Here is a 15,813-nt window from a genome sequence, read left to right on the forward strand (position 1 = left end):
GTGCTGGCCAGCGCGTGCAAACTGGCTTCACTTTCCTGGGACACCTCACCCAGCTCGCGCCGTCTCCTCCTAATCCTACCTCCATGGTCTATCTAAAGCTTTTGAATCAATCCTTAACCGGAAGATTCAAAAGCACCTTTCCACTTCTAACCTTCTATCTGATCGCCAGTATGGATTCCGCAAGGGGCATTCAACTGGCGATCTTCTTGCTCTCTTAACTGACTCTTGGTCATCCTCTCTTAGCCGTTTCGGTGAAACTTTCTCTGTTGCGCTAGACACATCGAAAGCCTTCGATAGAGTCTGGCACCAGTCTTTGCTTTCTAAACTGCCCTCTTTCGGATTCTATCCCTCTCTCTGTTCCTTTATCTCTAGTTTCCTTTCTGGTCATTCTATCTCTGCGGTGGTAGACGGTCACTGTTCTTCCCCTAAACCTATCAACGGTGGCATTCCACAGGGCTCTGTCCTATCACCCACTCTCTTCCTGTTATTCATCAATGATCTTCTTTCCTTAACAAACTGTCCTGTCCACTCATACGCTGACGACTCCACTCTGCATTATTCAACTTCTTTCAATAGAAGACCATCACAACAGGAAGTACACGACTCCAGACTGGAGGCTGCAGAACGCTTAACCTCAGACCTTGCTATCATTTCTGATTGGGGAAGAAGGAACCTTGTGTCCTTCAATGCCTCAAAAACTCAATTCCTCCACCTATCAGCTCGACACAATCTTCCAAACACCTATCCTCTATTCTTCGACAACACTCAGCTGTCATCTTCTTCAACACTAAACATCCTCGGTCTATCCTTAACTCAAAATCTCAACTGGAAACTTCATATCTCCTCTTTTGCTAAATCAGCTTCCTCGAGGTTGGGCGTTCTGTATCGTCTCCGCCAGTTCTTCTCCCCCGCGCAGTTGCTATCCATATACAGGGGCCTTGTCCGCCCTCGTATGGAGTATGCATCTCACGTGTGGGGGGGCTCCACTCACACAGCTCTCCTGGACAGAGTGGAGTCTAAGGCTCTTCGTCTCATCAGCTCTCCTCCTCCTACTGACAGCCTTCTACCTCTTAAATTCTGCTGCGATGTTGCCTCTCTTTCTATCTTCTATCAATATTTCCACACTGACTGCTCTTCTGAACTTGCTAACTGCATGCCTCCCCCCCTCCTGCGGCCCCGCTGCACACGACTTTCTACTCATGTTCATCCCTACACTGTCCAAACCCCTTATGCAAGAGTTAACCAGCATCTTCACTCTTTCATCCCTCACGCTGGTAAAATCCGGAACAATCTTCCTTCATTTGTATTTCCTCCTGCCAACGACTTGAACTCTTTCAAGAGGAGGGTATCAGGACTCCTCTCCTCCCGAAATTGATCTTTCTTTCGGCCACCTCTTTTAATTCTTTTTTGGGAGCAGTGAGAAGCGGGCTTTTTTATTATTGTTTTCTTTTTTTGTGCCCTTGAGCTGCCTCCTTTGTTGTAAAAAAAAAAAAAAAAAAAAAAAACTATATACCTACATTTATTAGGTTCGTCAGTATTATTATATGTATTTTTAAATTTCCGCCGCTTACAGCAGACTTTCAGCATTAACCCCCTTTGACTGCAAAAGTTTTTCTCGGGAGACCCCCATGAATGCAAAAGTCAGTGGAAAATGAACATAGAAACTGAGAAAACGTCATAAAAGCCGTTTTACAGAAAACTTTCTGACACACCCTGCTGTGGAATCCGTTTCTTTCAAGGTTGTCGCATTTGGCTGGAATTCCAAGATTCAAAAATGAATTCCAACTTTTTACTGGTGCGAAATACTGAATAAAATATTGAAGAAAAGTTGCTCATTTTATCACAATGGAGTCTGTAAAATATAGTTTATATAATCTTTGACCTGGAAATTTACTGCCTACAGAGAGCCAAAGTTGCAGTGAAATTTGAGAAATAATTTTTGTAAATTTAAAAAAAAAAAAATTATTTTGAAATGAAGCTCATTGAATAAAAGTTGCAGGAAAGCATCCTTATAACTCTACTGTGAAATAAGAATTTTAGTTGGACTGACCGTTTGGCTGGAATTCCATGATTCCTCCAAAATTCCAACTTTTTACTGGTGGGACGTACAGGAAAATTTATTGAAAAAAAGTTGTTCATTTTATCATGATGGAGTGTGAAAAATATAGTTTATAATCTTTTACCTGGAAATTTACTGCCTACAGAAAGCCAAATTTGTGGTGAAACTCAAAAAATAATTTTGGTAGATTTTTGAAGTTTTTCTCATTCTGGAATGAATTTCATTGAATTAAAGTTGTAGAAAGTCATCCGTATAACTCAACTGTGAAATTAGATTATGTTTTGGACTGATCGTTTGGCTGGAATTCCATGATTCCCCCCAAAATCTAACTTCTGCTTCCCACTCTCTGAACACTCCTGTGAACAAGACATTGGTTCATCTAGAACATCACGTATATCAGTGGAGGTGTCAAGACTACACTCAGCATGCACACAACGAGCAGAAACTAAAGGAAGACCACCGAAACAGGATGGCTGAGGGAACATAATCGCTCTGTAGACGCTATGATGCATAGGCAGGAACTGTACACTATTTTTAGCATGGAGTGGTGGTAAGGGACAAAAGAGGTGTGAATTAAAATCTGTCATCAAAGGAAAATACGATGGTATAATATCCATATTGTTGACGATTATCATCAAGAACTCGGAAATTTTATAGTGATTCTACTAATAGGCTAAGGTGGGGTAAGTTGCCCCCCTGAAGGGAGATAGGCTGTTGTAGCCACATTTTTTGCAATAGAATTTTGAAAAAAAATTCTGTTGAAAGCTTATGCTAAGGCCTATCTTTAGAATATATTATATCCACTCATTATGATTTTGACTTTATTATAATGACAATTTAAAGAAAATAATAAAGGGGGCTTCTTACCCTGCATGTGGGGTATTAGAAGCCCACTGGGTAGGCCTTTTACCCCACTCTGGCTTACAATAATAAAACTCATAGAAACATAAGGAAATATTTTTTTCACATTATAAAAATATAAAATGTATTCCCTTTTTGAAAACTATACCCTACAAATCTCTCTTGATGTGAAATATAGGAACACAGTCAAATTTGTGTCTCCTAATGAATAGAATATAAAACTAAACAATTAATTAATTTTCTAAAAGGTATCCCCTTCTTTTAGACAAGTAATATTAGACTAGCTTCCCTTTCTTCTGAATTTTTGTAACAAAAGGAACATCTACTTTCATGAAAAATATATGGAACTAAATATTCAATTAATTTGATAAAATATGTCCTTTCTGTTGAATATTGATATCTGAAACAGTTAAAAACACCAACTTCCTTATAGTCTCAAAATCAAAAGTGTTCACTTATGGATGCCTTTCAAAAACTTAAACATGCAGAATGCACAACTGGAGTAGGCCTAGATCTGTATGTATGTCAAAACTGCGAGTCTGATTAGGCATTACAGTATTGCTATTTTTTTATATTTATAGCAATACTGTAATGCCTAATCAGACTTGCAGTTTTGACTTACATACAGATCTAGGCCTACTCCAGTTGTGCATTCTGCATGTGACCAATTTCTACAACCCCGACAATGGATCCGTTTTTCTGAAGGTCTGCAATTAGCAAATGGTTCCCCACACACCAAACAAGGCCATTCATCCTTATCAGATAAAGCTGGAGATGGATTTTTTTTTTTTTGTTGCTGATAATGGGGTAAAAGGCCCACATGTGGGGTAAAAGGCCTCCCTGTGGGCAACTTACCCCAAAGGCACAGGGGGCCTCTTACCCTGGCAACTCATATATATAAAAAATGTCACCATCTTTCCTGCAAGTAAGAAGGCAGAGTATAATCACATGCAATATGGTCTAGACATCTTAGAGCAAGTATCCATAGCCATCAGGCTAACTCTACAGTTCTTTGTCGTTAATTAGGTATCATTTAAATCACTGAAAACTTACAAGAAATTAGTCAAAAAGAAGAAATGTCCCCTTGTGGCCAGAGCAACTGTCCATTGTTTACTCCAGTAGTTCCTGTGAGCACAGAGAGTTGGCATTACCTATTTGATCATGTGACTGGTTGAGAAAAGAAAGAAAGACAGACAAAACCAAGGGGGTGCCTTTCACCCCAGGGGGGCATCTTACCCCACCTTACCCTAATCATAATGACTACCATCTTAAGAAGCAGGAAGTCACCGAGGCTTTACTGTTTGAGTGTTACATGTGAGTACTAGGGCCAGAAGTAATTTTTACAATCTTTACTAATGACATTGACACAATAGTAAAGAAGAGTAACAATGTTTTTTTTTAGTGTTTATTAAACAATACTAGCGGTACCCGTGGAAATTCCACGGCTAATGTGCCTCATGCATTACCCTGGCAGGAGTAGATTTACCTTATCTCTAGAGCATAACAGTTTTCTGTTTACCCAACACCCTGCCACTACCACTAAACCCAGCACTAACCAGTAACCACTAACCTCCACCTCTAACCCTCACTAATCAGTTTGCTGACCCAATTTACCTACCATTGGACACCCCACACGCCACATATCCGACACCCGGCCACTACCACTAACCAGTAACCACCACCATTAGACTTAGCCACTAACCACCTGAACTGTGTGGTGAGGGTTAGAGGTGGAAGGGTTAAGTGGTTAGCAGTGGGAAACTTATAGTGGTAACAGGTTGGTGATGGATATGGGGCGTGTGTACAGCACCAGATTTACGGCATCTTTAGAATGACAGTTTTCTGTTACGTAAGAACACACTGAACAGATGAACACGGCAGAGAGAGAGAGAGAGAGAGAGAGAGAGAGAGAGAGAGAGAGAGAGAGAGAGAGAGAGAGAGAGAGAGAGAGAGAGAGAGAGAGAGAGAGAGAGAAAAGGGGGAAGGAAGAAAATATCCATATGAAGATATTTGTCTTGCTTTAGAGAGAGAGAGAGAGAGAGAGAGAGAGAGAGATCATAGAGATAGAGAGAGATCAAAAAACAAAGTTTGAATCCCTTTGGTTTTTGGTGAGAGTTTTGGCTATAAAGAATTGCTGGATGGCTTATATGATGAATGATAAATGATGATAGGGTACAGAGAGAGAGAGAGAGAGCGAGAGAGAGAGAGAGAGAGAAAGAGAGAGAGAGATGAAGCTTAAAACCTTCAACTTTAGCACAATCTTCTGTAAGCCCTGTTTAAATAAAAAAAAAAAGAGAGAGAGAGAGAGAGAGATAACCACTCTGTGAGTGGATATCTTGGTGATATGGATATTCTCTCTCACTCTCACTCTCTCTCTCTCTCTCTCTCTCTCTCTCTCTCTCTGAATGAGGTGAATATTTATTTTTTGGATAAAAAAATAGCATTTATAGTTACTATGGATGTACTCGATCATAGTCTAATAACAATAACAATATATATTAGCAACCTAAAAAGGAAAAGAATCACACATGGAGAATTATCCAATAAATCCAATAAATAAATAAAATAATGGAAACGGGAGCTATGATGGAAACAAAAAGCAGGACAAAATGGTGGGAACTTGGGGAGACGGTCAGCGAGGCAGTGACTCAGCAGCCAGCACAACATTCAAGGCTTTTAAAGTGTCTCCACAGGGCCCATACCGCATGGTGACTGGCGAGGCCGCGCGCCGCCGAGCGTCACTAAGATCCAAATGGTACCGGCACTAGCGGCAATGCTCAGTGCCGAGTGGTCATGAGGCTTCTCGGCACAAGGTACCAGTACCAAGTGCCGAGAAGAATCGATTCAATCGGATTGAATGATGAGAGAGTGACTGGAAACTGTCTTTGTTTTCTCAACCAGGCTCAAATCTGTGCACTCGGAGAGTGTTGCCAATTAGTTAATTTCGGAGAGGGTGAGGAAACTTGCTCTCAAACAAAAATGACACGATTGTAGTGAATACAATCATTCCTCAAATAGTACGGTTTCCAATAGTATGGTTTCGGTTTTATACAGATTGTCGTATAATATTTTTTTTTAGGATTTTTAAATTTCCCGTTCGTTGCACCAAGTAGCCATGGTGTGAGTGGTAACACTGTTCTACCAGGCTGCCACCCATGCATATCCCCTCAGTCACTGTTCTGCCAGATTGAAACCTATGCGCATTCCCTAAGTCCGTGTGTGGCCACAACCTCAGCTACGCTTCTCCATTACTACATAACATGAACATGGGACCCAAAAGACAAGCCAAAACACCTAATGAATGCACCCCAAAGCATTCGAGAAAGGTATTCACCTTGCAGAAGAATTCAGATTTAGAAGAAGTTACGTTTCGGTATGAGTAAGTTGCGGTAGGGAGAGCTTACCACGTGAATCCGGGTCCCGCCTGACTCAGCTTCTACTCGCCAGCCAAAGTTGCCAGGTATGCATTTTCTGCTGTAGCGTTTCCATGCTGGGCAACAGAGCCATCCTGGCAGCGCTCCCTTCCACATTGTCAGCGAGCGAGCCATGTCATACACTCACTCTCTCTCTTACTCTCTACCACAGTTTCTATTGCTCTCTAATTCATACTTGAAATAATATACGAAACAGTAATTGTGGAGATTGACTCCGCGCCTCCAAAATACGATGTTACGCCTCCATATTATATAGTTAAGGGACGCATATTTAAACTATTCCAACTGAATTTTAAATATCCTGACCTCTAACGGGGGGGGCTTCGCCCCCTTCGACACCCCTATCGTGGAAACACTACACTGTGACTGCGGCAGAAAATGCATAACTGGCAACTTGGGTCCGCGGGTAACAGCTGAGCCCGGTGGGACTCGGATTCTGTAGGAGTGCCCAGGAGTGTTTCTAGGGGGGGCACTAATTTTATATGGATTTTCGAATAGTTCGGGGGTCGTGGGTCCCTAACCCCCGTACTATTTGAGGGACAACTGTCTAACTATTTAAAAGTAATATTTTTGTTCAAATTGACACCAATGGCATCACGGTGCACTTTGGCCCTAAAAATTTTTACACGCCATTGGAATCACGGTGCGCGAGAGGGTTAATATGGAAACAAAAAAGTACATGGTGACTGGAAAAGAAGCAAGAGGAAAGATTAAATCAGGAAAATCTCCATGTGGATGCTCTGAGAAGGGAGTAGGTGTAAATTCAGTCTTGTGCACATGTTGCAGGCAGTGGTGCCACCATAGATGCTCAGGCCTCAGAAATGTAAGAGGAGTGCAGAATTTCACATGCCCAGCTTGTGTAAGGAGACAGCAAAGACAAGAAACTGAGAGGGATGAATTAGAGGTGAATGGAGGATAGCTGGATGAGGTAGAACATCTCTGTTATTTGGGGTTATGTGAGGCGGGAGTGGAGAGGACAGTGGAGGGAGGTGGCTAGTTTACTCATGAATTGTAGCATCCCTGTAAAGAGTAGAGCAGGGGTGTGCCACTCCTGTATTAGATCAGTGATGGTGTATGGAGCAGAAACATGGGCTCTAACTAGAAAATTGATGGAGGTATTGAGAGCAAGTGATTGCAGAATGCTGAGGTATATGGCAGGGATCAGGTGGCAAGACAGGGTGTCCAGTGCAGATGTAGCCAACAGATGTGGAGTAGAGGACCTGGAAACAGTGCTCAGAAGGGAAGGACTCCTATGGTTTGGACATGTAAAGAGAGCAGGGGAGGATACAGTGCTGGGAGTTTTGGAGAGATTGAAGGTAGAAGGAAGGAGACCAGTTGGTAGGCCTAGGAAAATGTGGAGAAGGTGTATACAGAAGACTTAGCATTGATGGGATTGGATGAGCATTGGGCAGAAGACAGAGTAGAATGGAGGAGAACCATAAAACGTCCAACCGCTCAGGAAGAGTGAAAACGGACGTTAAACAAAATGATGATGATGATGATTAAGGATATATATTCTACATATGGAGGGTAAATCATTGAAAGATTGACTAGTGCTTGTATTTGATGTAGCCATCAATGAAGTGAATTAGTTCTCCACAGGAAAATCAGTGTGTAAATGAATGACTAAATGCATATGAAATAACCAGTTTTGACTAAAAATTAAAGTAATGTTACCAACCAATTTGGAAAGGTCATACTCCTAAGAATAATGAATGATAACCATACAGGTTACATGACAATATCATAAAATTTACAGCAGCATGTACCTCTGTTTTAGAAGCACCAAAGAAAATCATATACACATACATCAATTAAATAAAGAGATCAGTATTCAACTATAATTTCAAATACCTTTGCCTTTTCTTCATCTTGAATACTTCTTAGATTTTCCAATTCTGAAGTTTCTATGTCAGCTATAATGTTGAAGCCCAGCAAGTCTCTAAAGGTTTGAGTGCAGAAAACAACACTGGGACCATGGAGCTCACAGAAGTGGCATAGAGAAACTATGGCATTCATTTCACCTGAAAATAAATCAAATATAAGTTATATTTTCCAAGTTAGTATTGTTTTGGATCTGGATCTGGCTTTCAGCTGACTGCTCGCGGGGCGACTTGGACGCGAACTTGTCTCTTTCGGATTCTAGAACATTTGAATCGCAACTGCTGATTCGACTGCTCCGTTTCGCTACTAGGTTACCCTAATTCCCGAATAACCCTTAATTTCTAACACACTCCCCACAAAAAAAGATTGACATTTCTAAAATTGCAATGAACAATTTGAGGAATAAGAATTACTTAAAGAGTTGTTTAAATCTGAGATGTAAATTAGGACTACTTAAATTTTTGCTGATGATACAAGGCTCACTTTTATTGTAGTGTATGGCACCATCCCCCAAATCATTTTATGGAGGTGCTTTTAAATTAGTCCACATCTTTAATTTTAAAGGAAAGTGAAGCATCCTCACCTTTTATTTTAAAGGAGGGTGTAGCATTTTATTTAGATCCTCACTCTGACAGTAATGGGTCATGAGTGTAGCATTTATAAGATAAGTCCTAACTGACTTTATTTTGTCAAAAATGTGGTATGTAGACTTATCCTCGATATCCTCATTCTGAATATAGTATATACAGAGTGTAGCATTTTAAAGTAAAGAAGACTTATTTAGGAGGTGAAAAAGGACATAAAGGACAGAAGCAGCTCGGGGTAGTTGAGGACACTGCCTTCCTCCTCCAACAGACCAGCCCCTACCCTTTGTAGTTGGAGTAGTATAATTCAAGTATTCATGAGGAGAGCAACTTTATAAATCACAAAGATTGTTCCCAAGCATCCGCTGTAATCTTTCTGTAGCCTTCCTTTTAGGCCTTACAGATTGACTAGATTCCTGTTTACTATTATTGCTGGCCTCTGCACCCCTGTTTTCTGTGCCCCTTATAGGTTGAGTCACTGACAGTTCTAATGGGTAGAGATTGCAAATAGAATGGTATTGAATAAACCCATTACTTTGCTTAAGTTTGACAGTCCTTATTTTGTCATCATAACCAGCAATTAATTCTAAAGCCTTGCCCATCATCCAAAAGGGTCTAGGTTTGTTAAGGGCCTTTATTAACACTATGTCTCCTACTTTAATTCTATTTTCCCAGCCACTTTGATATAAATTTCTACCATGTTCTCTAAGGCTTAGCAAGTAGCTCTCATACCACAGCTTCTTAAAATTTTCTATTATTTCTTTCTGTACTTCTAAGGTCTTTCCTAGTGATGGTTGGCCTTGATCATCAGTCCAGACATCACTAGCATCTTCTCTTCGTATCAGCGAGGAATTGCCATGCAATCTTAAGAAGGAATTAGGTGTTATGAACTCTAAACTATCAGAGCTAGATCTATACGTCAAAGGCCTTGAATTTATTGCAAGTTGAATATTAGAAAGTGTCGTTAAAAGCTCAAAATATGTCAACTTGGATCTTCCTACTGCCTTGTAAAGGCTGCCTTTCAATACTCTGATCAGTCTTTCCCAGTCCGAGCCAACCCAAGCTGAGTATAAAGGAATTTTAATATGTTTAATATTACATTTCCCCAGCTCGGATTGAAACTCCTCGGACCATAAAGAGTTTTCAAGCAAAGTACAGTAGAGCCCCACTCAGCGCGAGATCAATTAGCGCGAACCGCAATTAGTGCGAGCCACCATCTACCAAGAAAAAAATTAATTAGTGCGAAAGCCTCAGTTAGTGCGAGCAGCCACCATGACTGAATTTTGAAAATTGCACCAAGCCGCCATGATGCGCGGCACAAGCCGCGAGAGCCCTTACTTTAGCAGACGACGCCATGGGCTTTGTTTACGTTGTGGATGTGGATACAGGCAACTGACCTTGGCCGTGCCTGATGCACATCCGGAAAATTTGGATTTGCCGGTTGTCCAAGCTGCCGCCAACGCGGTGGGAAGAAAAGGGCTCAGTGTGAAAACAGGTTACGGTCAACCGACAACTCGCTCCTGGATGGGCGCACGGGCGTTGCCAGTAGCCACAACGGTTAGAAGAAAATGGCCAGTGTGACACCGCCTTAAGGCAGAGAGGCTGCTGACCGAGTGAGCACCGGTGATGACATCATTGGACTCCCAGCGAATCACAAGCGTGTTTTCAGAGCTCAGCCAATCGCAGGTTTTTTTTTAACGTGAGTGATTATTTTGAGTAATTATCAAACCCAAAAGTCAGACCCACATGTGAACCAAATAATTTTTCTCATATTGGTTACTTTATTCAATTAGCGCAAATTCAGTTAGCGCGACCACATTCATCCACCTAATTCCCACGCTAAATGGGGCTCTACTGTACCACCTTTTGAAAATGACTTGGCATTATCACTATATAAGTACTGTGTTATGGAGTACCTATTGCAAAATCTTTGGAAAGCCAAAATAAAGTTTTTAGAGGACATATCAGGGAGAAGCTCAAAGTGGACTGCTCTTATATTGAGACAAGTAAATACCAGTATGAACATTTTTACTGTTTTATCACTTTTCTTCTTTAACCCAGAAGTGACCTGTGTAGTCTACACCTACGTGCAGAAAGGGCTTGACCAGGTTCATGTGGTGCTTGGGCATGTTAGTAAATTTAGGATACTTGAATGCTAATGCATTATGTATACTTGGTACATGTGGTGCAGTTGCTCAACTCTGACTTGACTGCTGCCCTACCTTTAGGGATCCAATATCCTTGTTCCCTTAGGTAATTTAGAGTAGGGCCTATGTCTAAATGTTGTACTTTCAAGTGGCAGTAGTTTATTAGTAATGATGTGAACCTGTGCTTTCTAGGGAGCATTATAGGGTTATGCACATCGAAACTGAAATACAAACATTTTGCTCTCCTGCCTCTAGATGTCAGTATTCCCTTTTCATCTAGGAATAAGTTTAGATTCATTACTAAAGGAGGAACTTTAACATTATTGGTGACAATCTCTTTCAAAAAGGCAATTTCTGTAGCAAAGTATTCTGCTTGAGCTATTTTGATTCAGTATTCATTGGCTTTCCTTTTAGGATCATAACCCTTTAATTTACTTAGGAACTTAAACAACTATCCAGTACTTCTTAATAATTGATCATAATCAGAATATTTATTTATATTAACCCTCTCACGCACGATGCATCAAGGGTAAAAAGGTCCTGGCGCACGATGACGCAAAATGCGTCACAAAAGTTTAAATTGATTAAAAAATTAAGTTTTCAGTGAAAGTTCGTCAAATTTGGAAACGTCATTTATTAGGATAAGTTTCTTAATGGTAACATACGGCAACCTTTCTAAGGAGCGTAGATGAGGAGCGTGGAGCGATTTTTTGTTGTTACCCTACCCTGACGGGAGAGGAAAAAAATTCAGTTTTCTTGGTGTAACTCAGGAACTAATAGGCGTATGAGGATTTTGAGGATACCATCAGAATCCTCTCTAAATTCCGCTTCGAATTATATATTCAGCTATAAAAGTTTGCCCACAAAACTTCGAGCTAGCGAGTGGGGAAGAGTTGGTACTTAAGATTTATAGTCTACAATACTCTATACGGAGACTTGAAACGAGTTTGTATTGTTTATTTTCCTCTATTTTTATTTGCGCATGTTCTAGTACAAGTCTTTATGAAGCCATTGATACCATATTTATTGGGGTACGATATATCTGTTAGGGTAAAATACGTCTGGGAGTATCGCAGCGGCAAAAAAAAGGCCGGTCGGGCCTGAGAAATGCATGGCGAGTGGAACAGAAACTTACTGGAAACTTACGGTGCACGAGAGGGTTAAGTATGCCTGTATCTACTTTATTATTTTGGGAAGTAAAGGCCATACGGTACTTATCTGATGTTTATGATCAGGAGAAATGCTTAGCAAAGGGTATTGAGGTCACTTCTCAAACTGATTTGTTAGCCAATCTGGACCTTTAAGCCAGAATTTTAGTTTGCTAAGGTATTTGCTGTAAGTTAAACCCTTGGTGGTCATATCAGCAGGATTTTCCGCTGTTTACATAGTGATATACCACAGGGATTTTGAATTGTTTTGTTATTTCACTCTTCAGGCTTTCTACCTCCAATACTCTGTTTCTGACAAATTTGGACTTTACTTTTGGTTCCCTGATCGTTATTAGCCAATGGACATGTTTCTGGTTCTGGGAAGAGCCTTGAAATGCATTGTGCCACGTACTAATGATAACGTAGTGCACATATTACACCCTTTAAATCGCCACCATTAGCTCGTGACGTCATCAGGCTGAAGTGGAGTACAGCAGATGACAGTACCAGTGTTGTGTCCATTGTTTTTTTTATCAGCTATGGCCACTCCAGCTCCAAACTGCACCCAACAGGTATGTTACAGGTGCTTACAGAACGCCTTAAGAGTATTGGAAATATGTTATATTATTAAAATGGGAATGAAATCAACCGATTCGCCTCTGCTCTGCAGAAAATAGTTGAGTTTATGATTAAAAGTTAGTCCGGGAGGGAAATATAGAAAATAATCAAGGTTGAATTTATATTAGTATTATTTAGTATTATGGAAACTTACCTAGTCTAACCTAGAGAAAACAATGGCTCTGGAACTTCAGAGAGTTAGAATCAATGCCTGAAGATGAATAAGAAGAAAACGAATGCAGACCAATATTTTATAATTAGAGGACATGACAGTAGAAAGAATAGTTGCGTTCACGATGAAAAGTTAGTCCGATGGGAAATTAAAGAATATTACTGCAAGATTCACTAGCACAGGCAGAAATATCTTACATGGAGTACTTTTGTATATATATATATATATATATATATATATATATATATATATATATATATATATATATATATATATATATATATATATATATATATATATATATATATATATATATATATATATATATATATATATAGATATATATATATATATATATATATATATATATATATATATATATATATATATATATATATATATATATATATATATATATATATATGTATATATATGTATATATATATATATATATATATATATATATATATATATATATATACTCTTGCACATTGGCACGAAGCACCAACGACTGCGGGTCACGTCTCCAGGCATTGCTAGCTTCTAGAAACATACACCACAACATGAAACCTTGGAAAAACACAAAGTTGGCGGCCTCCCAACGTACCTAGTGACGTCATGACCAATCAGCACCTGTTTCCAGGTCACGTGATTTTTCTTCAACTTTAACCCATATTTTATACAACATTTACTATTTTACATGAAGAAAAAATAGTACCATAGCTGAATTTAGGGCCTATTTTATCCATACAGGCAGAATTTGAAATAAATATGTTGACTGGAAACATGTCCATTTAGGACAACCTGGGCATCAACAGAGATGTTTATAAATTGAAATTGAATATTGTTGTAGGCTTCTAAGATTACTGGTACACATTTAAAGGTTATTACTACACCCATCAACTAGAGTAGGTATACTGTGCTCATTTCTCTTATTTAGAGGAGCTACTTTAGTCTTATTATCTTTTCTCAGAGCATAGGCTACAGAGCCATAGGACTCTACTGAGCTACCACAAAAGATATGCAGTCCATAAGAATTTAGCTCATTGAGTGCTTGTCTGGGGAATGTGAGTTCTGAAAACATTTCTAAATCTCTGCTTAAACTTTTCATTTCGTAAGTTATTTCTTTGGGTACTTTTTCATCCCAGCCAACATTTAACTTCCATATTTTTCTCATTAGGATTCTACCCCTTATTGTGACAGGAAGTACTATATTTAATGGATCAAATACTTTAGAGGTCTGAGACAGAATTTTTCTTTTAGTATCTGCCTTGGAGTCTATCTTACAAGGGGCAAGACTCATTGTATCCTTTTTTACATTGTACTATCTGTATCCAATAACTTTTTCCTCCTCACAAGTATGCTCTACTAGTCTACCATCAGAAGCCATTTGGTAAAAAAAGCATTTTCAAGATAGAACCCATTGTCTATTCCAGGATAAGCTGCCTCGTTAAGCGAGGGTAATCCTTTATTGGTTTTCAAAGAACAATTAAAGACGGGTCTTATTTTAGTTGTTACCTGTTCTTCCATCTCAATGACTGGCCTATGAGGAATCCAGATATACTTATCATAATCAAAGGCTTTACTTTAATTTCTTCTGTTATGCCATCCTCTATTGTTTATCAAACACCTCTTCGTATTTGTTGATGAGCCCTTTTCTTCTTATGTGATCCACTTTCCGGCCTAATACCTTTAGAGCAACAAATTGATTTGAAGGGACTGAATTTATTTTATCAGGATACAAGGGCAATTCTACATTATAGTATCCATCCTTGAAACTTATACCTTCTTTAAATTTATCAATTTGGTCTTTATCAAAGGACACCAGTTCTCAGTCATCCTTCTTTATGCCCATGGATTCTAAAATAAAGAGATGTTCTAGTCCATTATCAACCTCGCTATCCTTCAAAATATGTTCTAATGCGTTAAAGTATGATTCAAGAGGATCCATTACTAGGTTGATCATTGTTTTGGTTTGAGGGCTTAGAGTCTCTTCATTGCTTTTTTTCAAGGACTTTATTAAAGATTTACTCTGGTTGTTATTCAAAAGGTTAAATACTGTTCTTATAGGGGCAGCTTTGTTGTTTAAGACTAGAAAGGAACCACCGAGTACTTCCTTCCAGGTTACTGAGGACATGTAATGAAAGATATCAATTCCCAACAGCATATCCACTGTTATTGTTTCATGATTTTGTTTCTCATAGATGGTCTCATCTAAAAGGCCTATGTTCTTAAGTTTGAAGTTATTAATGACTTCATTCATTCCTGGGACTTCAGAGGTTATATTTAAAGTTCTATATCTACTACAAAGGGACAAAAACTAATCTTTTTTTTTTTTTTACAACAAAGGAGGCAGCTCAAGGGCACAAAAAAAGGAAACAATAATAAAAAAAGCCCGCTACTCGCTGCTCCTAAAAAAGAATCCAAAGAGGTGGCCGAAAGAAAGGTCAATTTCGGGAGGAGAGGTGTCCTAATACCCTTCTCTTGAAAGAGTTCAAGTCGTAGGCAGGAGGAAATACAGAAGAAGGAAGATTGTTCCAGAGTTTACCAGCGTGAGGGATGAAAGAGTGAAGATGCTGGTTAACTCTTGCATAAGGGGTTTGGACAGTATAGGGATGAGCATGAGTAGAAAGTTGCGTGCAGCTGGGCCGCGGGAGGGGGGAGGCATGCAGTTAGCAAGTTCAGAAGAGCAGTCAGCGTGGAAATATCGATAGAAGATAGAAAGAGGGGCAACATCGCGATGGAATTTAAGAGGTAGAAGATTATCAGTAGGAGGAGAGCTGATGAGACGAAGCGCCTTAGACTCCACTCTGTCCAGAAGAGCTGTGTGAGTGGAGCCCCCCCACACGTGAGATGCATACTCCATACGAGGGCAGACAAGGCCCCTGTATATGGATAGCAACTGC

General features: G+C 39.6%; 1 protein-coding gene across 5 annotated transcripts in view; it reads right to left on the reverse strand.

The window, feature by feature from the left end:
* Nucleotides 1–15,813, reverse strand: part of LOC126999049 (folliculin-like) — a 162,031-nt gene that overhangs the window by 134,140 nt on the left and 12,078 nt on the right. For 3 of the 5 annotated variants that reach the window (XM_050861426.1, XM_050861425.1, XM_050861430.1), the window contains exon 2: nt 8,209–8,378. The exons of 1 other annotated variant lie outside the window; for it this stretch is intronic. In XM_050861426.1, the coding sequence (XP_050717383.1) occupies nt 8,209–8,373 (165 nt within the window). In that variant the 5' untranslated portion in view covers nt 8,374–8,378. Of the gene's footprint in view, nt 1–3,973; nt 4,046–8,208; nt 8,379–15,813 lie in introns of those variants that run through there. One more of the 5 variants, XM_050861429.1, reaches the window with a different exon arrangement.

Source organism: Eriocheir sinensis, chromosome 15, assembly GCF_024679095.1.
Source record: "Eriocheir sinensis breed Jianghai 21 chromosome 15, ASM2467909v1, whole genome shotgun sequence".
Lineage (NCBI taxonomy): Eukaryota > Metazoa > Arthropoda > Malacostraca > Decapoda > Varunidae > Eriocheir > Eriocheir sinensis.